The sequence below is a fragment of the Moschus berezovskii genome, chromosome 16 (genome assembly GCF_049115385.1).
Source record: "Moschus berezovskii isolate FMDL1 chromosome 16, NW_MosBer_1.0, whole genome shotgun sequence".
Lineage (NCBI taxonomy): Eukaryota > Metazoa > Chordata > Mammalia > Artiodactyla > Moschidae > Moschus > Moschus berezovskii.
Window position 1 is genome coordinate 21,800,950 of NC_142475.1, and position 23,393 is coordinate 21,824,342.

Below are 23,393 nucleotides of genomic sequence, written 5' to 3' on the forward strand. Positions count from 1 at the left end.
AAGAGGACAGGATTTGTAAAACTGGGGCAGCCCGGAGCTCCCAGGTTGTGTCCTTGGAAGAGAGAGGACAGAAGGAGCTCTGGACAAGGAGCTGGGAGATCCAGGTGCAATCTCCACTCTCCTGATTACCGGCTGTCTGATCCTAAGACATCCCTAAGAGTCTCTGAGCCTCAGTTTCTTCATTTGTAAAATTGGATTCATGGTACTTGGGCTTTCCTGATGGCTCAATGGTAAAGAATCCATCTGACAGTGTAGGAGATGACGGTTCAATCCCTGGGTCGGCAAGTTTCCCCTGGAGGAGGAAAATGCAACCCACTCCAGTATTCCTGCCTGGGAAATCCCATGGACAGAGGGGCCTGGCTGGCTACAGTCCATGGGGTCCCAAAGAATCAGACATGACTGAATAACTGAATAACAAAATGATACTTACCTCGATGGTCAATGTGTAGATGAATGTCTGGATGCATTTGTCAGTGCTTTGGGAATCAACTAGTCCAATCAATTAACACTATGACTTAGGATGTTTTAATAAACAGTAGTAGTGACATATATGCGGTGTGAATGTAGAATAATAACACTGTAATTTTTACATAAAAATGTATGCAATGTAACCAGACTGTGGGTACTCAACCAAATATAGGCTTCTTAGGGGCAGAATCCTTGGCTGCTCTGTTCAATTCCTGGCATGTACTTCAAAGGAAAACCACTTGGATTGTTGCAGTCTATCTTTTTTCTTTGCAGATGTAAAGTATATACAAAATAGCTGAGCTTTCCAATTAATTGGCTCTCAGAATAAAGATAGAACGTGATACGTGTAGGTGAAAATTATTATATGATTGTCAGCAATTTTGATTAAATACATTTTGGGTCAGTTTTTGAAAACAGAAAGTTCTGTCTTGACTAAAATAAATTTGAAAAACAACACCTCCTCCCTAACAGAATGTTCTTGGCTTTATTCCCCTTCTTTTGTGGTTTATCTAAGGATAGAAAACTTTTGAGAAGGACCTGTCGTTCATTTATGATTTAGCTCTTAGGAGTGAACATTTTTAGAAACGTAAAATTTCTGGGTCACAATTGGCTGTGTTTCTTGGCACTTAGTCTAAGTTTTATTGTTTTTACATAGTAGGCATTTACTAAATAATTGTTGGAGGAAAAGATGAGGAAGATATGAGGTCATACATGCCAAGTGTTTATCAGAATTCCTGGATCACAGTAGTTGCTCAATAAAAGACAGCTGCTTGGATTTGTAAATGAAGAGATGTCCTGAGTGAAAGTTTTAAAAGGAATGTGCTATGCATTCTGAAGAGGACACTGAAGAGAAGTATTCTAGGGGCTCCTGCAAAAGCCTTTGGCCTCTTGGTAAAAGAAAGAGACCAGAAATCGCCTCGTTTATTTTTACTGAAACCAGACATGATGCCAAAATCGTGGGATAAAATGACAGAAGTGAGGACAAAGGTCATATGTCAAGGGTGGCTGAGTAAAAATCCTTCCTAATAGCATAATGGAGCCAACATACTAGCCCTACTCTGTTGACCTCCTGACTTGTGCTTTTGTGATTTGGATAAACCCCTGGATGTTGGATTTGCCATTTTGAGCAGCCAGTCAGAGTCCTAACAATCCAGCCCACACTAGACTCAGCAGGTCCATCTGCACACAGATCCCACCACCCACAACGTGGCATCTCAAGATGAAAAAGCAAAGACATCCCTCTGTGTCTCCTTCCCACTTGACTTCAAATTTATTTTTTGGTAATTTTCAAGCTACACTTTTATTGATGTTACACACAGAGCTGTCATTCTTAAGTTTCTTCTAGCTCTCATCTCATATTCCCCATGCTGTTCTCCAAGATGACACAATGAAGAGGAAGGTAATGTCTGCACCCAAGTCCCATTCATCTCAGATGCTTGCACCCTTTCAGTTCAGTTCAGTCGCTCAGTTGTGTCCGATTCTCCGCGACCCCATGAATCACAGCACGCCAGGCCTCCCTGTCCATCACCAACTCCCGAAGTTCACTCAAACTCATGTCCACAGAGTCGGTGATCCCATCCAGCCATCTCATTCTCTGTCGTCCCCTTCTCCTCCTGCCCCCAACCTTTCCCAGCATCAGAGTCTTTTCCAGTGAGTTAACTTGTTGCATGAGGTGGCCAAAGTATTGCAGTTTCAGCTTTAGCATCAGTCCGTCCAATGAACACCCAGGATTGATCTCCTTTAGGATGCACTGGTTGGATCTCCTTGCAGTCCAAGGGACTCTCAAGAGTCTTCTCCAACACCACAGTTCAAAAGCACCCTTTAGGGCCACATAAATTCCTTGGTGGAACTGCCCTCTGAGCACCAAGGAAGCAGGCAGGAACGTCAGCTCTGCCTCCAAGTGCAGACATGATCTAGTCTAGGGGTCCCTTGCAGGTGCATCAAAGGCTTGTTGAGGGAGGTGGGCTTGTGGGAGCCTCAGAAGGTCCATCCTCTTCTTCCACTAGGATTTCTCCATTTTGACCTGTGTAGTATCATGTCTGTTAGAAAAAGGATCCTGTGACAAAACTCCTGATATACAGATCAGTAATATGAGGAAGAGAGAGGTTAATCTAACACATGTTACACTTAATGGTTACCAAAAAGCTTAGCAGTGGGTGGGATGAGGGATAAATTAAGAGAGTGGGATTAACATATACACCCTGTTATATGAAGAATATTAATAGATAACTCAGACCTTCTGTACAGCCCAAGGAACTATAGTTTGTATCTTGTAATAATCAATAATGGAAAAGTATCTGACAAAAGAATATATATGTGTGTGTGTGCCTGTGTGCTAAGTTGCTTCAGTCGTGTCCAATTCTTTGTGACTCCGTGGACTCTAGCCCACCAGGCTCCTCTGTCCATGAGATTCTCTAGGCAAGCATACTGGAGTGGGTTGCCATGCCCTTCTCCAATACACATGTTTATATACACACACATATGTGTGTGTGTGTGTATTACCAAATCACTTTGCTGTATGCCTGAAACCAACAGAACACTATAAATTAACTATACTTCAATAAAATGTTTTTAAAATGAAAGACAGAAATAAGGATGGGAATGTGTGTGTGTGTGTGTTGAGTGGTAGGTTATGTGACAGAAATGGTGGACGGTGACTCTAGCATCTAATGCCAAGGTGAGGAGCTGAATTAGAAGCTGAAAACCTCAGAGATTTCCTTCCATTTGTTTCCTGTCAACAGCAGACTCTCTGAAGCCCTGGTCTTCCCTTTGGAAAGCGGACCCTGAGGCAATGGCTTGCGTTTCTGCACTTATTCACGGGGAGGACACCAGTGAGCAGAGTAGGGGGCTGCAGAGAGTTAAGCGGGGGAGGCGCTGTTAGAGCTGCGGTCTTGAGCGGGCCACGGCTGTGGGAATCTGGCGCTCCACTTGAGCTCACGGAGGCCTCTGGAGGAGCCGTCAGAATGCACCTCAGGATTGTTTGGAGAAGCACACGGGCAGGTGGCATTGCCCACCAGTCCTGGCACTTTGGGGGTGCCTGTGCTGGGCAGGATCCCGCAGGGCCGCTCGGTGGAGTGGACAAGCTCCCGGTGCCGCTGAGGCGGGATGTTGACCACTGACCACACTGCCAGGGCAGGAGTCAGAGGTGGGCAGAAGGGTGTGAGATGGCGTGAGGTAGGGAGGAGAGGGACGTGGGACTCAGGTTAGGCGCTTCCTCCAAAAGGAAGCAAGTTTACCAAACACAGACCCGATGTCGTTTCTCACGGGATCCATTTATGATCTCAAAATAGATTTACATGAAGCAAGTATTAGCTGCTCAGTCTTGTCTGACTCTTTGCATCCCCATGGACTGTAAACTGCCAGGCTCCTCTGTCCATGGGATTCTCCAGGCAAGAATACTAGGGTGGGTTGTCACACCCAACTCCAGGGGATCTCCCCGACCCAGGGATCGAACTCGGGTCTCCTGCACTGCTGGCAGATTCTTTACTATCTGAGCCACCAGGGAAGCCCCTGTATGAAGCAGGACAGGTATAAACTCCAGCGAACAAGCAACAGTGGAAAATAATTTTTAAATTCTCACGAAGTGTACACTAAACAAAATTGACCATCTTAATTTTAAATTTTGCAATTCAGTGGAATTAAATATAGTCACCATGTGGAGCAACCATCACCTCACCACCTCAAAAGGAAACCCTGAAGCTACTAATAAGCAGTCATTGGCTTTCTCACCCCAACACCTCCAGTCCCCAAAACCCGAATCTGCTTTCTGTCTCTACCGATTTGCTTTCTCTAGATCTTTCACAGAAACGGAATCATACGACTTGTGACCTTTTTGTCTGTCTTCTTTCACTTAGCATAGTGTTTTCGAGGTTGAAAAACGTATTTTGAAAGGAGTATTTTTGTTGCATCCACCAGCAATTTCGTCCTGTTTGGCGGTGGAAGGCCAGGTCGCAGCTGTCACTGCTTGCAGAACAGCGGCCCCTGGTGGACTCAAGGAGAAGTTCGCTTGTCCACCGGCAGACAAGCAGTCAGACAACGAAGGTAAGAGGGCTCTTTTAAAAATCCAGGGGTGGGTAAAGAAAAACAAATTTAGCTTGTCCTTACTACTGAAGTCTTACTAAAACAAGACTGCAGGGGGAAAGTACCTGTCAAACTGGTATTAGTAATGGGTGGTCATCAAGCTCTGTATTACTGGGAATCTGTAGGGTCGAGATAAGTGTGTGGGATCATTTTGCATTGTTTGTGATTATTCCGAAAGGATTGGATGTCCTTGTAAGTTAGCTTCAATAAAACAGCAGCTGCCTTTGGAGAAATCCATACTTGAGGTTATGTTAAATGCCCATAAATTAAACCTAAACACTATTGTGCTATTAGTTTGGTTATTAGTAGCAATCAAGTGTTTAAGTGCTGAAAATTGCCCCATCAAAATTCAAGTCCATAGCAGCCAAGATAATAAAGACGAAACATATTCTCATGTTGATGAGGCTGTATTTGAACCTTGTCCTCCCCCACTGAGACAGGCTAAGTTGTTAAATAGATCTTTGACCGAATATTTGTTCCCATTATTTGGCTCCTCTTCAGCTCTGGCATTTTCCTAGGCACATTTTCTTCTCCAGATGTATTAATAATATGGACCCACGGCAATAGCAGAGAGCCATCTAAAAGGAACTTTTGTCGAGAGCAGGTGGGAAGCTGGATTTCCCTGATCCTAATAAGAGCCTGCTAATGCATTGCTTCTGTGGCTCCCTGGACTTCTTCCAGCGATTAGTAAGTTGATGATTACTTAATTATATTCAATGTCTGTTCTTCCTCTGTGGGGAGACTCATTTATATCTCTGTATCCCTATCTATCTATCTATCAATCTATCGGTCATATTTTCCAAAGCCCAGAAAAGGACTGCTCTTGTGCGTGCCTGCTCAGTCGCTTCAGTCCTGTCCGACTCTTTGCGACCCCATGGACTGTACCCTGCCAAACTCCTCTGTCCCTGGGATTCTCCAGCCAAGAATACTGCAGTGGGATGCCAAGCCCTCCTCCAGAGGATCTTCCCGACTCAGTGATCGAACCCACATCTCCTGTATCTCCTTCCCTACAGGCAGATTCTTTACGGCTGCTCCACCAAGGAAACCCAGCACATTGTGGGTCCTCAGTAAATGTTTTTGGATTGATCGCCTAATTGAAAAGAGTTCTGGAGACACGATTTCTAGTTTTAACTTGGTATCTTGTGTTTTGACTTTTATTAAAAATTTCTTGTGAGAATAAAGATGAGATAATTTCCTTTAAAATGGTACTTTTAAATACGAAGTTTTCTTTTTTAACCCTTTTTAAATTGAAGTATAATTAACTTACAATGTAGTGTTAGTTTCAGGTATACAGCAAAGTGATTCAGTTATACAGACACAGATTCTTTTTCCATTATATGTTATTACAAGATATGGAATATCGTCCCCTGTGCTGTACAATAGATCCTTATTGTTTATCTGTTATATATATAATAGTGTGTATCCATTTTTCCCAAGCTCCTAATTTATCTCTCCAAAGCCACTGTCTCCTGCTTACTAATAAGTAGTAAGTTTTCATAAAGTTACTTATTAAAATGAATGGTAATAATTAGCCTTCTGCCATCTTTGGTTTGGTTCAGTGTAATTGATTACTTGCAAGGAAGATACTAGTGTGATCATTGTCCAAGTACTCCAGAAAAGTGAGGCACAGTCCCTGTTTCAAAAGAGATTTATAAGATTTGATAAAGGAGAAGTGTGTGCATGCTTAGTTGCTCAGTTGTGTCCAACTGTTTGCAACACTATGCGCTATAGCCCACTAGGCTCCTCTATTGGATTCTCCAGGCAAGAATACTGGAGTGGGTTGCCATGCCCTCCTCCAGGGGATCTTCCCAACCCAGGTATGGAACCCATGTCTCCTGCTTTGCACGTGAATTCTTTATCACTGCACCACCCGGGAAGCCAAAGGAGAAGGGAACAAGACAAATATGCAAACAAGCATGTCAGGTAAGATCTTCAAGCTACTTAACTATTGGTGTGACATAGGCCACTAACGGTGAGAACAGAAGGCAGCTGGTAAAGCTGAACATTAGTCCTAAGGAGAGGTAAAGTGGGCTCTGCAATTACGCCTTCAGTGAAAAGGAGAATAAGGAACAAAGTAATAGTGCTGTTCAGACTTTCCCACTGAATTACACATAACAGCAAACAAGAGTTTAACAAAAGGTCCACTGATCTGGGCCTGAGTGGCCTCAAAGGGCCTACTATGAGTTTGAAATTATTTTGAAGTCCTGGGCTTTGTCCCAAACATCATGTACGTCTTGCCCTCTATTATCACAGTGTACCTTGCACCTTTTTTTTTTTTTTAAATAAAAATACCCTGTACTGATGCTCAAAACCTGAACATAACTGATGTTCCAGGCAGCCTCGATGAAAGCGAATTTATTTAGGCACCCTAGGGCATGCTTCCTTGGAAGATGTACCCAGTTGAGATGCTGGAGACCTCAATGGAAAAATCATGGAGTAAATAATTCAACCAGAGGTGGATTTTGTCCTAAAGGATCTAATTCTCTTTCGGGTCCGCACGCTCTCTGTATGAAAGGCAGCATGTCTTCATCTTGTTTGCTTTTTCCTTCCAGTCTTCTTGAGATACAATTGCTGTGTAAGTTTCAGGTGTGCAGCACAAAGATTTGACTTATGTGCCTCATGAAATGATTATCACAGTAAGTTTAGTGAATATCTGTGATCTCATATAGATGTAAAATTAAAGAAATAGAAAAAAATCATTTTTTCTTGAGATGGGTGCTCAAGATTTAACAACTTTTATAAATAACACGCATGCATTCTCAGTCACTAAGTCATGTCCGACCTTGCGAACCCATGAACTGCAGCCCTCCAGGCTCCCCTGTCCATGGGATTCTCCGGGCAAGAATACTGGAGTGGGTTACCATTTCCTCCTCCAGGGGATCTTCCCGACCCGCGGATCAAACCTGCGTCTCCTGTGTTGGCAGGCGGATTCTTTACCAACAGAGCAGTGTTAATTATATTTATCGTGTTGTACGTGACATCTCTAGTACTAATTATTTTATAACTGGGAGTTTATACCTTTTGACTGCCTTCATCCAATTCCGCCCCATCTTCCACCTCTGATAACCGCAAATCTGATTTCTTTTTCTATGAGTTTGTTTGTTGAAGTATAATTGACCTGCAACACTATGTTAGTCCCTGGTGAACACCATAGAACATTTCAAAATGATCACCGTGATGAATCTAGTTACCATCTATTATTGTACAGAGATCTTCCGTTTTTATTTTCTGTATTCCCTGTACTGTGCCTTATCATCCCCGTGGCTCATTTTTGTAACTGTAAGTTTTTACCTTTTAATGAGAGATATTTACTTTAATTTATTCCAAGCTTAGAAGACTGGGAATTTTGTCATTTCACTGTGGAATCTTGCAATAAAGTTTTTCTGTTTCTAGACTCGTTTTTCTCAATTTTCTATGACAGCTGCATATGAAATACCTTACACAGAGGTACTGTGCTGGAATAAGAACCAAACCAAAACAAAGCAACCTTATTGAGTAGCAATCCTTCAATAACCCCCCTTTCTTCCCTCAGATGAAGAAATAAAGGACCAAAAGAGACTGCCTTGGCCCAGTTCTCACAATTGGTAGATGCAGAACCAAAGCATCAACTGACCTAAGGACTTGGAATTCAAATCCAGCGTGTTTTCTCATCATTACCTCATCACTGAGTTATCTTCAAACTCAAATTGGGAATATAAACCTTTATTTAGAAAGTTATTCTGAGGTAAAAAAGAAGGTTGTTTAAAGGTGACTCTTGTAAATAGTGATGCCCTTAGAAGCTTCCCAAACTCCCCAGGCTCGTGACGGTGAGCAGGGTCAGAGGTCTGATGAACACTCTCCCCACCACCCATGACAACATTTCTCCGAGGTCCCTGGTGATATTCTGATGACCGAGTTCAATTTGCTTTTCCTCAAACTCACCTCTCTCAACCTCTCTGCAGCATTTGGACATTAGGGACTATTTCCTCCAACATGAAAACAAATTTTTTTTTCTTGGATTTTTATGAAAACACACTTCTTTAATTTTCTTCTAGCTTCTGCTGTCACCATTGCTGAGTTTTCTTCTTAATGTTTGCCTCCTAAATGTGGGTGATTTTTGATTTTTAACAGTTCTGACTCCTTCTTTGTTATTTATCTCTGTAGCCCGCCAGGTTCCTCTGTCCATGGGATTCTCCAGGCAAGAATACTGGAGTGGGTTGCCATTACCTTCTCCAGGGGATCTTCCTGACCGAGGGATCGGACCTGCATCTCCTGTGTCTCCTGCATTGCAGGTGGGTTCTTTACCCACTGAACCATGGGGAAAGCCCCCATTTATCTCTGGGTGACTACTACTGGTGCATGTGCTGAACAAAAGCCTGCATAGATAATGTTGCAGCCCTAGCCGCTGCCTGAGCTCTAACTCTGCATCCCTCAGCTCAGATCTCTGCCTGGAAGTCTTCCTGTAACCTCAAGCTGACAAGTCCTGTCATCTTTCCCAGACCCACCTCGCCTCCCGATTTGCCCTTTTCTGCCTCAAAACTCTGGCATCATCATTCCCTCTTCCTTCTTGTTTGTACCTTGTATCCACCCAGTTACCAATGCTTATCGGGTAAATGCTGAGTATTAGGTCATTGAGATGGGTGCATGCTTGCAAGTTGCTTCAGTTGTGTCCTACTCTTTGCGAGCCCATGGACTGTAGCCCACCAGACTCCTCTGTCCATGGGACTTCTCCAAGAAAGGAAACTGGAGTGGGTTGCCATGCCCTCTTCTACAGGATCTTCCCAACCCAGGGATCGAACCCATGTCTCTTATCTCTCCTGCACTGGCAGGCAGGTTCTTTAGCACTAGTGCTACCTGGGAAATCCCAGGTCATCGAATTTGGAAAGGATCAGCATCTTGGTTTCACTTAGTATTAATCTTGGTGGTCTTCTCTTTTTCCTGTCCACACTTTCTGACCTAAGACAGACTAGGGGGAATTGGATTTCTGGGGCTGGGGGATGGTGGGAATTAGGATTTCAACGTAAGAAAGAAAAAAGAGTTAGCTTTCAGTTCTTTTGACATCCAAGTTATATTCTTGAGACTCAAAAGGGAAAGCCTCAGGGCAGGTAGGACTTTCTGTTTATGCAATGATAAAGATTTGAAAGAGATACCATTTCACACCAGTCAGAATGGCTGCTCTCCAAAAGTCTACTCGCAATAAATGCTGGAGAGGGTGTGGAGAAAAGGGAACCCTCTTACACTATTGGTGGGAATACAAACTAGTACTAGCCACTAGTAGCCACTAGTGGAGAGCAGTGTGGAGATTCCTCAAAAAACGGGGAATAGAACTGCCATATGATCCAGCAATCGCACTCCTGGGCGTACACACTGAGGAAACCAGAATTGAAAGAGACACATGTACTCCAATGTTCATTGCAGCACTGTTTATAATAGTGAGGACATGGAAGTAACCTAGATGTCCATCTGCAGATGAATGGATAAGAAAGCTCTGGTACATATACACAATGGAGTATTTTTCAGCCATCAAAAAGCATGCATTTGAATCAGTTCTAATGAGATGGGTGAAATTGGAGCCTATTATACAGAGTGAAGTAAGCCAGAAAGAAAAACATCAATACAGTATACTAACGCATATATATAGAATTTAGAAGGATAGTAACCTTAACCCTGTATACGAGACAGCCAAAGAGACATAGGTGTATAGAACAGTCTTTGGGACTCTGTGGGAGAGGGTGAAGGTGGGATGATTTGGGAGAATGGCATTGTAGCATGTATATCATCATATGTGAAATGAATCACCAGTCCAGGTTTGAAGCATGATACAGGATGCTCGGGGCTGATGCACGGGGATGACCTGGAGGGAGATATGGGGAAGAGGGAGGTGGGAGGGGGATTCAAGAAGGGGAACACATGTACACCCGGGGCGGATTCGTGTCAATGTATGGTAAAATCAACCAATATATTAATGTAAAGTAATTTGCCTCCAATTAAAAAAAAAAGATTAGAAAGAGACTTGAAAGAGAGTTAGAGGGTGAAGTCCACAGGGATTAGGCGGGGAGAGAACGGGGAGGCTCTTTTAGGGGCATGCATAACACGGTGGGAAGATGGCAAGTGCCAAGGAGCTGGCCCCTCCCCTGCCACCCACCCAGCCTGCTGTATCCCTCACAGTCCTTGGAGGAAGCTGGTCCTCCCATGCATTTCATCTCATCCACGAATTATCCCCAGGTAGCTTAGCTGGTAAATCATCCTCCAGCAATGCAGGAGACCCCGGTTTGATCCTTGGGTCAGGAAGTTCCCCTGGAAAATGGATAGGCTATCCACTCCAGTATTTTGGGGCTTCTCTGGAGGCTCAGACGGTAAAGAATTGGCCTGCAATGCTGGAGACCTGGGTTTGATCCCTGGGTTGGGAAGATCCTCTGGAGGAGGGCATGGCAACCCACTCCAGTATTCTTGCCTGGAGAATTCCCATGGGCACAGGAGCCTGGCGGACTGTGGTTCATGGGATGGCAAAGAGTTGGATATGACTGAGCGACTAAGCACAGCACGGCAATGGACTATCCCATGAAGTTCCTATCGTGCATGTTACTTTCTACCCCCAGTTCAGCAGGGCAGTGGCAGTGGTGTGGGAGTGTCCAGCAGTAACCAGCATTGAGGCTGCAAAGAACAGAGAGCTTTCTTTATTTGGGGCCTTAGGAATTATAATTCAGGAGACACATATCCGGGTAAAATCTAGTGTTCTGGGGAAGAGAAAGAATCAGGGGCTTATAAAGGCAAATGTCACAAGGTTGCTAAAGCTGTCTGGCAGGAATAATGATTGGCTCTGACACAAGAAAGGAAATGGTTGTCCCAAAGGGACAGGCAGTCACTAATTTTTTAAGGGTCCGATAAGTACCTTGAGTTTCCAGAACATTGGGCAGATGTTCTGGATGACCGTGTTAAGACAATAAGTGGTCACAATTCAGATTCTATCCAGGCTGAGATATGCATGGGGCACACTTCCTTAATGTCCATCTGGTTCCTTTTGTGAGAGCTCTTAGCAATACTGACTCCATTTTGATTTTCCTTTCACAGAAGAGAGAGCCCAGCATCTGGACTGGGACAAGACTCTCATGACAAATGGCTTAGTGACTGGTATCTGCCAGAGCAACGTTTTGTAGCATCATCCTGAAAGGCTGATGTGGAAGTGGAATCCAGCTCACTCTTTCTCTCAGCGGGGTTTGCATAGGCTGGAGAAGGTTTGGAGATATCGTCTTCCTCTGAGCAGCCCTGAAGTTCAGCCACTTTTTAGTGAGGAATAGGGAACCAGGCAGGAGGGTGTGAAAGACCACCAGGAAGACGATTTTATTTAAGATATCACAATGGAAAAATGTTCATTAGTGAGGACCATCAGAAAGAAAAGGCAGAAAACCTGGAGTTTTAGAGAAAAGCAAGTAAACAATGTCGACGAAAAAAAATACACAATGTGAGAGTTGCGAGTTAAGTTTTATTTGGGGTGAAATGAGGACTGCCGCCCAGGAGACAACACCTCAGATAGCTCTGAGAAACTGCTCCAAACAGGCAGTGGGGAATGGTCAGTATATGCGTGATTTTTGGTGAAGGGGGCATATATGCAATCAAGCACACATTTTCCCAAAAGGTTTCGACTAGTCTCATGAAACCTTAACTAGTCATGACAGTCGTTACCATGAAGGATTTTAGTGCTTTTCTAGAGGCAATCCAAGAATTGGGCTCATAAAATCAGCTCCTGAGATATCAATCTGAAGACCTGTCCCGCCGGTTTTCCTGGAGCAGAAAGAAAGTGCCTCATTTTCTGCTCTCCACCCTGAACTCCTTCAGAGGGTGTTGAAGGTCAGCAGCTGCCGCAGCACGCAACTTAATCCTTGTAGAGGTATAGATGGCAAGTGCCCATGGAAAGTGACAATTTGTAGTTGACAACAAAGTATCCTGAGGAAAGGTGGGAGCAAGCGAGTCTTATCCGGGTCATGAGAAGTCTCTGCCAGGGCAGGGTGGTCCTTTGTACTCCACCCTTTCTTGGGACGTGGTAGCAGTGGACCCCTGTGCTGTTTCTTAACTGTAGCTGCTTCCTGGGAACTCAGGGCTCAGGTAAAGTTCAACACTGTCAAAAGAAAACTATAAAGCAAATATGTGTATGCTGCTATTTCCCCCCTCTGCAGTGAATAGCTTCCTTTTAAAAAAGCTTCTTTTTAAAATTGAAGTATAGTTCACTCACAATATTATATTAATTTCAGGTATACAACATAGTGCTTCCCTGGTGGCTCAGGTGGTAAAGAATCTGCCTGCAATGAGGGAGACCTGGGTTCGATCCTTGTATTGGGAAGATCCCCTGGAAGCGGGTATGGCAACCCACTCCAGTATTCTTGGAGAATCCCCATGGACAGAGGAATCTGGTGGGCTACAGTCCTTGGGGTCTTAAAGAATCGGACACGACTGAGCAACTAAATGCACACTCATACAACTTAGTAATTAGATATTTTTAAGAATATGCTCCATAGAAACTTATAATAAAATGTTGACTATATTCCCTGTGTTGTACATTACGTTCTTGTAACTTATTTATTTCATACCTAGCAGTTTGAGCCCTTTAACCCCCTTCACATATTTCTCCTTTCCCCACCCTTCCCAAGGGTGACCCCTAATTTGATCTCTGTATCTGTCTTTCTGTTTTATTGTATTTATTCATTCGCTTTGTTAGATTCCACATTAAGTGAAAACCTACAGGATTTGTCTTTCTCCGACTTGTTTCACTAAGCACAACATCCTCCTGCAGTCAAAGGCTTCTTTTCACACAGCTGGCACCCTATCTTGTTCCCCACTAGTCATCAACTAATTCTTAATAAAGTGTGAAACACCTAAGGTTCTGATCTGCATAAAAATGGTATTTGTGCAGTTACGTTTAGGCTATGTTATGACTTTTAAAGGAAGGAGAAGCCCATTTTAATGGTAATCTTTCAAAGTGAAGTTTCTGACAGATGAAAATTCACTTAGACTGTTACGTGGAAATCTCTGCTGCAGAGGGAAGACGCGTGCATTCCCTTGGCACACCCAGGGCTGATGGGATGCCTGTGTTCATAAGGCCTCTGGTAGCCTCTGCAGAGTCAGAGTGTCTCAACTTCTGAGAATGGGGGCTGGTGAGTTCTTTGTGGTGGGAACTGCCCTGTGCATTTTAGGATGTTCTGTAGCATTTCTAGCCTTTCCCCTCTCCATGACATTAGCACTCCCCTCCCTCCCTCCCCTCTGCACTTGGGGCCATCAGAAATGTCTGCAGAGGTTGCCAATGTGCTCTGGGGGGCAAAACTGATTAAAGAGTTTTTATGAAGTAAACTCCCTGGTGGCTCAGACGGTAAAGAATCTGCCAGCAATGCAGGAGACCTGGGATTGATCCCTGGGTTTGGATGGTCCCCTGGAGAAGGGAAACCACTTCCCTTCGCAAACCACTCCAGGTATTCTTGCCTGGAGAATCCCATGGTGGACTGTACAGTCCATGGGTTGGAAAGAGTCAGATATGACTGAGCGACAAACACTTTCACCTGAAGTTCTAAAGAGAAAAACAAATTTGTATATTAACGCATATGTAAAGGTCTGTCTAGTCAAGGCTATGGTTTTTCCCGTGGTCATGTATGGATGTGAGAGTTGGACTGTGAAGAAAGCTGATCGCCGAAGAATTGATGCTTTTGAACTGTGGTGCTGGAGAAGACTCTTGAGAGTCCCTTGGACTGCAAGGAGATCCAATCAGTCCGTTCTAAGGGAGATCAATCCTGGGTGTTCATTGGAAGGACTCATGCTAAAGCTGAAACTCCAATACTTTGGCCATCTCATGCGACGAGTTGACTCACTGGAAAAGACTCTGATGCTGTGAGGGATTGGGGGTGGGAGGAGAAGGGGACGACAGAGAATGAGATGGCTGGATGGCATCACCGACTCGATGGACATGAGTTTGAGTGAACTCCGGGAGTTGGTGATGGACAGGGAGGCCTGGCGTGCAAAGAGTTGGACACGACTGAGCGACTGAACTGAACTGAACTGATGGAATCTAGAAGAATGGTATTGATGAGCCTCTCTGTAGGGAAGGAATGGAGACACAGACGTGGAGAACAGACTTGTGGACACAGCAGGGAAAGGAGAGAGTGGGATGAATGGAGAAGGTGTCACTGACGTATGTCCACTACCATGTGTAACACAGGTAGCTGGCGAGACGTTTCTGTATAACACAGGGAGGCCAGCCTGGCACTTTATAGAGGGGTGGGATCAGGGGAGGAGAAGGGGGTTCAAGAGGGAGGTGATATGTGTATAACTATGCTTTGCATTGTTGTTTGGCAGAAACCAACACAACAGTGTAAAGCAAATTTCCTCTAATTATAAACTGAATTTAAAACAGAGTTCATATGCTTTAGAGTCAGAAAATGTCAAAAATAGGCATGGAGAATATAAGCCCTGCTTTGAAACAGAGTTTAATAAATGAGTTAGGTTTATAGGATAGTAACCTGAAAAAAAAAAAGATGGTTGGATGGCCTCAGTGAGCGACTTGATGAACATGAGTTTGAGCAAGCTCCAGGAGTTGGTGATGGACAGGGAAGCCTGGCGTACTACAGTCCATGGGGTCGCAAAGAGTCAGACACGACTGAGCGACTGAACTGAACTGAACTGAACCTGAAACAGCATTGCAGGCCAGGGACATAGGCATAAAAACGCAGCATAACCAGCAGCAAGTGCTAAAGAGCCAAGGAAGGGATGAGGGAAAGACTGGCACCTAATTAACAAAGACCTGGGAGTTTCCAAATGAATCAAATTAAAGAATAGTGTGATCAGGAGATTAAAAGTCCTCTCGAAGGGCCTTTAGTACAGTTGTTGAATTCTTATTCTGATATTTTAATACTTACTTATCTCATATGAAGATATATATATTTTTTTGTTCAACTTATGTGGATAAATGATATTTAAAAGGACATATGTTCAGCCATGCTGTTTTCCTTTTCATGTTTCAGAAGTTAATGACTTAGTTTGAGACTCAATTATGCCATCTGGTGTTACAAACCTCAAACTGCAGGCAAACAGGATCCAGAGAAAATTATTTTAGTGTCAAACAGGCAGGTTGTTATTGTTGTTGTTTTCAGAGACATAAAAACCAAAAAACCCAACCTACAACAAGATGGTATTGATGGCAGTTTAATGTGCCATTGTTTTCAGTGATATTTCTGTTTTAACAGTACCTTACCTAGTTTTAAATCTCTCATGGGTAGGAATCAGGTCTCATTTGCCTTTGTATCCTTAGCACAATCCTTAGAATACAGTAGATGCTTAAAAAATACTTGGTGAAGAAATGAATAAATACATGTGGTTTGGGACGCAGAGAAGTGTATCTCCTGGGCAAAATTTTATGCACAGACAGGTATATCGTGCTGGGCAATGGTGGGACAAGGGAAAAGCAGCTTGGCATTTGCATGGTTTCTAGGCCATCATTCGGAGAAGGCAATGGCAAGCCACTTCAGTACTCTTGCCTAGAAAATCCCACGGATGGAGGAGCCTGGTGGGCTGCAGTCCATGGGGTCGCTCAGAGTTGGACACGACTGAGCGACTTCACTTTCACTTTTTAGTTTCACACATTGGAGAAGGAAATGGCAACCCACTCCAGTGTTCTTGCCTGGAGAATCCCAGGGACGGGGGAGCCTGGTTGGCTGCCGTCTATGGGGTCGCACAGAGTTGGACATGACTGAAGCGACTTAGCAGCAGCAGCAGCAGGCCATCATTGGGAATTGATCCTTAGAGAATAGACCCATATAGTAATGTGGGCCCTGTCTTTCAGTGCAGTATACAACATGTATCATTATCTCTACAAAGAAACTTACTCGGACCTGGCATGTTTTCTAGAGCTCTCACCTCCAAGTCACAGTCATCCTGACTTTCAGCTCTGTCAAGAAGATCTGTTCTGCAACCAATACATCTGAGGTTTACAAACTGTATTTGTGCAACTACATAGCCAAATTCACTGGTGGGAACTAGAGAGTTTTCTTAGATCCTGTTCACATGTAAATTTGTGTGTCAAAATGAAGATGTAGAAATATCCATTATAGACATTCTCCTGTATTGTGTAATGTGGTTGAGTGCCAGGAGATTTATAGCTTGAGAACAAAATGCACAGATTTTGTAAAATTTCATGGAGTTTTGCCAGAAAAGACAGGAAGGAGTTAGTGACATTCCTCTGATTTTAAGTATTTATTTTATCGATTGGTGAAATGATAAAAATTTTCATTCTTTTGTTCCCCCCACTCATTCCTTCTTTGTGCTATGCTAAGTGGTTCAGCTGTGCCCAACTGTGCAGCCCTATGGACTGTAGCCCGCCAGGCTCCTCTGTCCATGGGATTCTCCAGGCAAGAATACTGGAGTGGGTTGCCATGCCCTCCTCCAGGGGATCTTCCCCACCCAGGGATCGAACCCATGTCTCTTTATCTATCCCGCGTTGGCAGGTGGGTTCTTTACCACTCGTGCCATCTGGGAAGCCATTTCTTCTATAAACATGCGCTAACTGAGTGCTTGTTCTGAATAGAGAACTGTGCTGGGAGCCTTTAAAGGTTTAAAAGTGAGGAAGGTGGGGGAATCTTTCCTCTAAGAATTTAATCCAGTTGGGGTGACTTGACTGGAGAAGAAGCACACTCCCTTTTTATGCATTTGAAAACAAAAACAAAGGAGAAAGCTCAAGAGTTAAGTAAACATGCAACTGGTGCAACTTTACAAGCCCCTGACTACATTCTGTGATTATAGTTCTAAGTTCAACACGCTTATTTGGTGTAATGAAGGGAGAATTGAGCAGAATAAGCTCCTTGTTCATCCTGCTGTTCATCATTTGGTTGTTAATTCAGTGAATGCCACTTGAATGGCTGAATATTCAGCGACAGTGGACCGGATGCAGAAAGACAGTGAGGAGCGGAAAGCAAGAACCCAGACTCTGATGGAGAAAAAGTCCCACTTTCAGCTGGTTTGCTTTGAGGGCAAGGAGAGAGAAAGAGAAATGTAGTTCTCAATCCTACAATTGATCCATCTTAGGCCTTGTCGTGATTCACATCATCAGTTGAAGGATCTGGGAAGAAATCTTTGTAAGCCGACCAGAATGCTTTCAGTTGAGAAGTTTCTATCTTACCCAGGAGCCTTAAAGTTTACAACATGCAACTTACTTAAAATCTGAGGAAGGCGCGCCACCTGATTGTTTTCTTTTCCATCCTTTGGTTTCCTTTAATTAGCTCTAGGGAGTAGACCTTAAGGTATCCAGCAGATGGGACATTCACATGTTGAATCATTTGCTTTCACAGTCCTTACCTCCTTCAGACATCACCGTAGATTTAGACAATCATGCACAATTTTGGCGGGTGCTCGGTTCAGATTTCAACTTGAACATATGTCTATTATAGTTTCTGAACTTGAGTTAATGTCTTGAAGGGACAACGGTGAGAAAAATCTCTTAATTGAGGTTCTGTTTGAGTCTGACTATTAAGGATAATGAGCGTAACTGTTTATTAGTCTAAGTAAGTCCCTCTGCCTTGGAAACACCTGTCATGGGAAAGTACTAAGGCTGTGTACTACACGGCAAGTATGGTGTACAATTCCGCTTCAGTGATGAAAGGTGATCTTACCATCCATAAAAGAGCCTGCAATTCCATAAAAATACATCCAGCTGAAAAGAAATGTAAACTTGTTGGCCATTTACAAACATTAATCTTAATTAGAACTGGTCTATCAAATTGTTCTGACTCTGCTCTTTTGGTATGTTCTTCTACCCTACTCCCTGATTTTAAATTAATTAATATTTTAATTTAAAGTGATTAAATTCCATCCTGTAGGTGGAGGGACTCCTGGAATCAGACCCAGTGGGTGGTATCATGAATCTTCGCCAACCGTGGATGGGCTTCAGTCATTGCTGGGCACACGGATGACCATGGATGTGCAGGTCTCTTTGTGGGCCAGGGCGTGGTGTCATGCTGGGCTCCTCAAAGTTCAGTTATTGACTCGCTTCACAAGTTGTGCCCCTTCAGAGTATTGCCTGTTGTTTTTCAATCACCCAGTCACGTCCGACTCTTTTTGACCCCATGGTCTGCGGCACACCGGGCCTCTCTGTCCTTCACCATCTCCCAAAGTGTGCCCAAGTCCATTGCATCAGTGATGCCACCCAGCCATCTCATCCTCTGACGCCCTCTTCTCCTTCCGTTGCCAATCTTTCCCGGCCTATACAATTTCTAATTTAAAGTTTCCCTTACATTAACTATTTTAAAAATTTACATACTACTCTGGCCTCATCTTAAGTAGTACTGTCTATGTATGGGAGGTGTGATATGCCCTTTGTATACAATATTTTGAGCTTCCCTGGTAGCTCAACTGGTAAAGAATCTACCTGCAGTGCAGGAGACCACGGTTCAATTCCTGGGTGGGGAAGATACTCTGGAGAAGGGATAGGCTACCCACTCCAATATTCTTGGGCTTCCCTGGTGGCTCAGACAGTAAAGAATTTGCCTGCAATGTGGGAGGCCTGGGTTCAATCCCTGGGTTGGGAAGATCCCCTGGAGAAGGCAATGGCTATCCACTCCAGTATTCTTGCCTGGAGAATCCCCATGGACAGAGGAGCCTGGCGGGCTACAGTCCATGGTATTGCAAAAACTCAAACATGACCGAGTGACTACACACAGCACAGCACATACGTCATTTTGTCAGATCTATGACCCCATTTTTTCACATTGTTAACATGTCTGAGGTTGTGATGTCGCTGACAATGAATACCAGGGATCATCCATGTGCTTTCTGCTGACCAGTCAGCCCTCAGGATGTAATTATTATTGCCTGACACCTTCTGGCAAGAAGGCACTGGATAAAATTTGAAGAATGGATGTGGCTTAGATGGTAAAGAATCTGCTTGCAGTGCAGGAGACTGGGGTTCGATCCCTGGGTGGGGAACATCCCCTGGAGAAGGAAGTGTCAACCCACTCCATTATTGTTGCTTGGAGAATTCCATTGATAGAGCAGCCTGGTGGGCTACAGTCCATGTGCTGGCAAAGAGTTGGACATGACTGAGTGACGAACACTTTCACTTTGTCAGTGATGTGGATGAAAATCTTGCAGACAGTGGGGAGGAATCCTTGAAAAACAGATTTATTAGGACATGCTCTCTAAGGCATGGATGATGACATCATGGGGGAACCCATGGACATTGTTGGATGATAATATCTTGGGGGAAACTGTGGACGTTGTTGATCTTGAGTTTATAAGCAATTCAGAAGAATTTGACACTTGATTGTAAAGAAATTTAAGAAATCTTTTAGCCAATTAAATTTGCTTATATGTTTCTTTATTTGTATGTAATTTATTTTAAAATACTCTGCCCAAAGAAGCTTAGAGTTCTTTTAGCAAGAGTAAAATAGAAATACTAAATGATAACTTTGGGTCATGATGTGTTGTTTGTTTGTTTGTTTTCTTAGCAGTACATAAAATCCTGGTTGAAATTGAAAGTGTTAAACAATCGGAAGTGTCTTAAATGTGATGAAATATTGTATTGCTTTTCTAATACATGCTAAATTAAAACAATCTACTCAGGAAATCTTCAAGCTTCTCAAGGACTCCCAGTGGTGTGTATGCTATGTTTGGGGTCACATTTGTACACTGATTAAGTGAGGTCAATTGTGGGTTGGAATCAGTTCTTATTCACTTACTAGTGGTGTGGTTTGAGCTAGTGACTTACTTGTTAAGCCCCAGTTGCTCTACCTGTTACATAGAAGTCTTGAGTGGACACCCTCAGAAGCAGACCCTGAGACAAAAATGTGAGTGTAAACAGTGTTGAGGTCCTAGGAAGCAGAGGCAGAGGGAAAGTGAGACAGGATGGAAAGGAAGCCTGCACAGGTGTGCCCACGGGTAGGTGACCACTGTGGGCAGTTGAGCCTGGATCCCACTGGGATCCTCTGACCCTGGTATATGTAGAACATGCCTCAGAGCTAACCCAGGGGCAGGGAAGATATTGATTTATCAAGTACTTATTTTCTAAGTATTTGATAAGTACTTATTTACCGAGCACCATTCTACGTGATTGAGAGCTACTTCTGGTGACGTTAACTCTGCATCAGTTCAGACTGTCTTGTGCAACGGCAGACTTCTGAGGCAGAGAAGGGCTGGCACTTGCAGGAGGATGCGGTTGACACGTGTGATATCAGTGAGAACTCAGGGGACACAGGTAGGACATCAACAATATTGCCTCCAATGGGAATGATCACATACCTCAAAGTACTGTTGTGAGTGTTAAATGCAATCAGACCACACACACTTGGGTTTCCCAGGTGGCACTAGTTGTAAAGAACCCACCTGCCAATGCAGGAGAGGTAAGAGCCTCGGGTTTGATCCCTGGATTGGGAAGATTTCCTCGAGGAGGGCATGGCAACCCACCCCAGTTTTCTTGCCTGGATAATCCCATGGACAGAGGAGCCTGGTGGGCTACAGTTCTTGGGGTTGTAAGGAGTCAAACACGACTGAGTGATTGAGTGCACACACTATTTTCTGATTTAATGACCGAGGTGAGAGACTATCTCCCTTCCTCTGGGCCAGAATGAGAGAGTCTATGGCCTTGATCGTTGCTGACAGCTTTCCATGCTCTAAATTTGAGAGTTCCTGAGCCTCAGCTGTCATTGTAGAGGAGAGAAACATAAAGAAGAAATGGGTTGGGTCTGTTTTAAAACACAGCCAACTCTGGAGACGTGGGATGGGGATAAATCACACCTCTCCTGATGTTTCCTGACATTTCTCGTGAAAGATCAGGGTTCATTGATGTGGATAATACAAATCATGTTTTCATGGACGGGCAGACAGTGTGTATTGCCCTGTTGGGAAGCCACGAGGCCCTCACAAATGTCCTTGCAAGTTATGTTCCATCTTGTCTCTGCTGTGGTGAAGATGAATCAGGATGTTTGCATTGCTCAGGGGATGAGGAATCCCCTCAAATCGCCTGAAAGTATTGCTCATTCTTTTCTTATGAGAGATTCTCAACATTTTCTCCAAGGTAGCACTGTGCTCCAAGCCAAGCCACGCAGCTGTGGGGAGGTTGATGTTCCTTGGTCACCTGTTCAAAGGTGGAAAACAAAGAGAGAGGGTGAGAGATTTCTGGAATTAAGGAGTCCCAGCTTTTCCACGGCTCTTTGAACACACCCATACATTCTTGAGGAGAGGATCCTTGAGGCACCTTCGACACTGGCTCCCTTCTTCTGGTGAGTGGGGTTGGGCTACACGAAGACTCTAGAGGTCAGACCGCCTGTACCTGAATCCAAGCTCCATAATCTCCTACCTTTGTAATCTCAGGCAGGTTACATGTGCTCACTGAACCTCAGTTTTCTCATCTGTAGGGAAGATAAAAGAGCAGCACTTACCTCATAAGGCTGTGGTAAGGATTAAAGAAAGTGATAAGCACTTAGCACAATACCTGGCATGGACTTATTGCTTGACACATATTAACTACAGCTGCAGCCTCTTTGGTTATTATTATTAACTATTCTCATGGTTATGATTTGGACAGAGGTTCGTGACATTGTACAGGAGACAGGGACCAAGACCATCCCCATGGAAAAGAAATGCAAAAAAGCAAAATGGCTATCTGAGGAGGCCTTACAAATAGCTGTGAAAAGAAGAGAATCGAAAAGCAAAGGAGAAAAGGAAAGTTATAAGCATCTGAATGCAGAGTTCCAAAGAATAGCAAGGAGAGATAAGAAAGCCTTCTTCAGCGATCAATGCAAAGAAATAGAGGAAAACAACAGAATAGGAAAAACAAGAGATCTTTTCAAGAAAATTAGAGATATCAAGGGAACATTTCATGCAAAGATGGGCTTGATAAAGGACAGAAATGGTATGGACCTAGCAGAAGCAGAAGATATTAAGAAGAGGTGGCAAAAATACACAGAAGAACTGTACAAAAAAGATCTTCACGACGAAGATAACCATGATGGCATGATCACTCACCTGGAGCCAGACATCTTGGAATGTGAAGTCAAGTGGGCCTTAGAGAGCATCACTATGAACAAAGCTAGTGGAGGTGATGGAATTCCAGTTGAGCTATTTCAAATCCTGAAAAATGATGCTGTGAAAGTGCTGCACTCAATATGCCAGCAAATTTGGAAAACTCAGCAGTGGCCACAGGACTGGAAAAGGTCAGTCTTCATTCCAATCCCAAAGAAAGGCAATGCCAAAGAATGCTCAAACTACCGCACAATTGCACTCATCTCACACGCTAGTAAAGTCATGCTCAAAATTCTCCAAGACAGGCTTCAGCAGTATGTGAACCGTGAACTTCCAGATGTTCAAGCAGGTTTTAGAAAAGGCAGAGGCACCAGAAATCAAATTGCCAACATCCGCTGGATCATGGAGAAAGCAAGAGAGTTCCAGAAAAACCTCTATTTCTGCTTCATTGACTATGCCAAAGCCTTTGACTGTGTGGATCACAATAAACTGTGGAACATTCTGAAAGAGATGGGAATACCAGACCACCTGACCTGCCTCTTGAGAAACCTGTATGCAGGTCAGGAAGCAACAGTTAGAACTGGACATGGAACAACAGACTGGCTCCAAATAGGAAAAGGAGTACGTCAAGGTTGTATATTGTCACCCTGCTTATTTAACTTATATGCAGAGTTTATCATGAGGAACGTTGGGCTGGAAAAAGCACAAGATGGAATCAAGATTGCTGGGAGAACTATCAATAACCTCAGATATGCAGATGACACCACCCTGATGGCAGAAAGTGAAGAGGAACTCAAAAGCCTCTTGATGAAAGTGAAAGAGGAGAGTGAAAAGGTTGGCTTGAAGCTCAACATTCAGAAAACAAAGATCATGGCATC

The 23,393-nt window shown here is 43.8% G+C and overlaps 1 protein-coding gene across 1 annotated transcript in view; it reads left to right on the plus strand.

Annotated features, from left to right (window-relative positions):
* LOC148775230 (uncharacterized) overlaps nucleotides 1-5,977 on the plus strand; it is a 158,825-nt gene extending 152,848 nt beyond the window's left edge. The window contains exons 2-4 of the mRNA XM_088844751.1: nucleotides 4,384-4,509; nucleotides 5,050-5,235; nucleotides 5,354-5,977. Coding sequence (XP_088700877.1) covers nucleotides 4,384-4,509; nucleotides 5,050-5,066 — 143 coding nt within the window. The 3' untranslated portion in view covers nucleotides 5,067-5,235; nucleotides 5,354-5,977. The remainder of the gene's footprint in view (nucleotides 1-4,383; nucleotides 4,510-5,049; nucleotides 5,236-5,353) is intronic.
* Nucleotides 5,978-23,393: the final 17,416 nt, after the last annotated feature.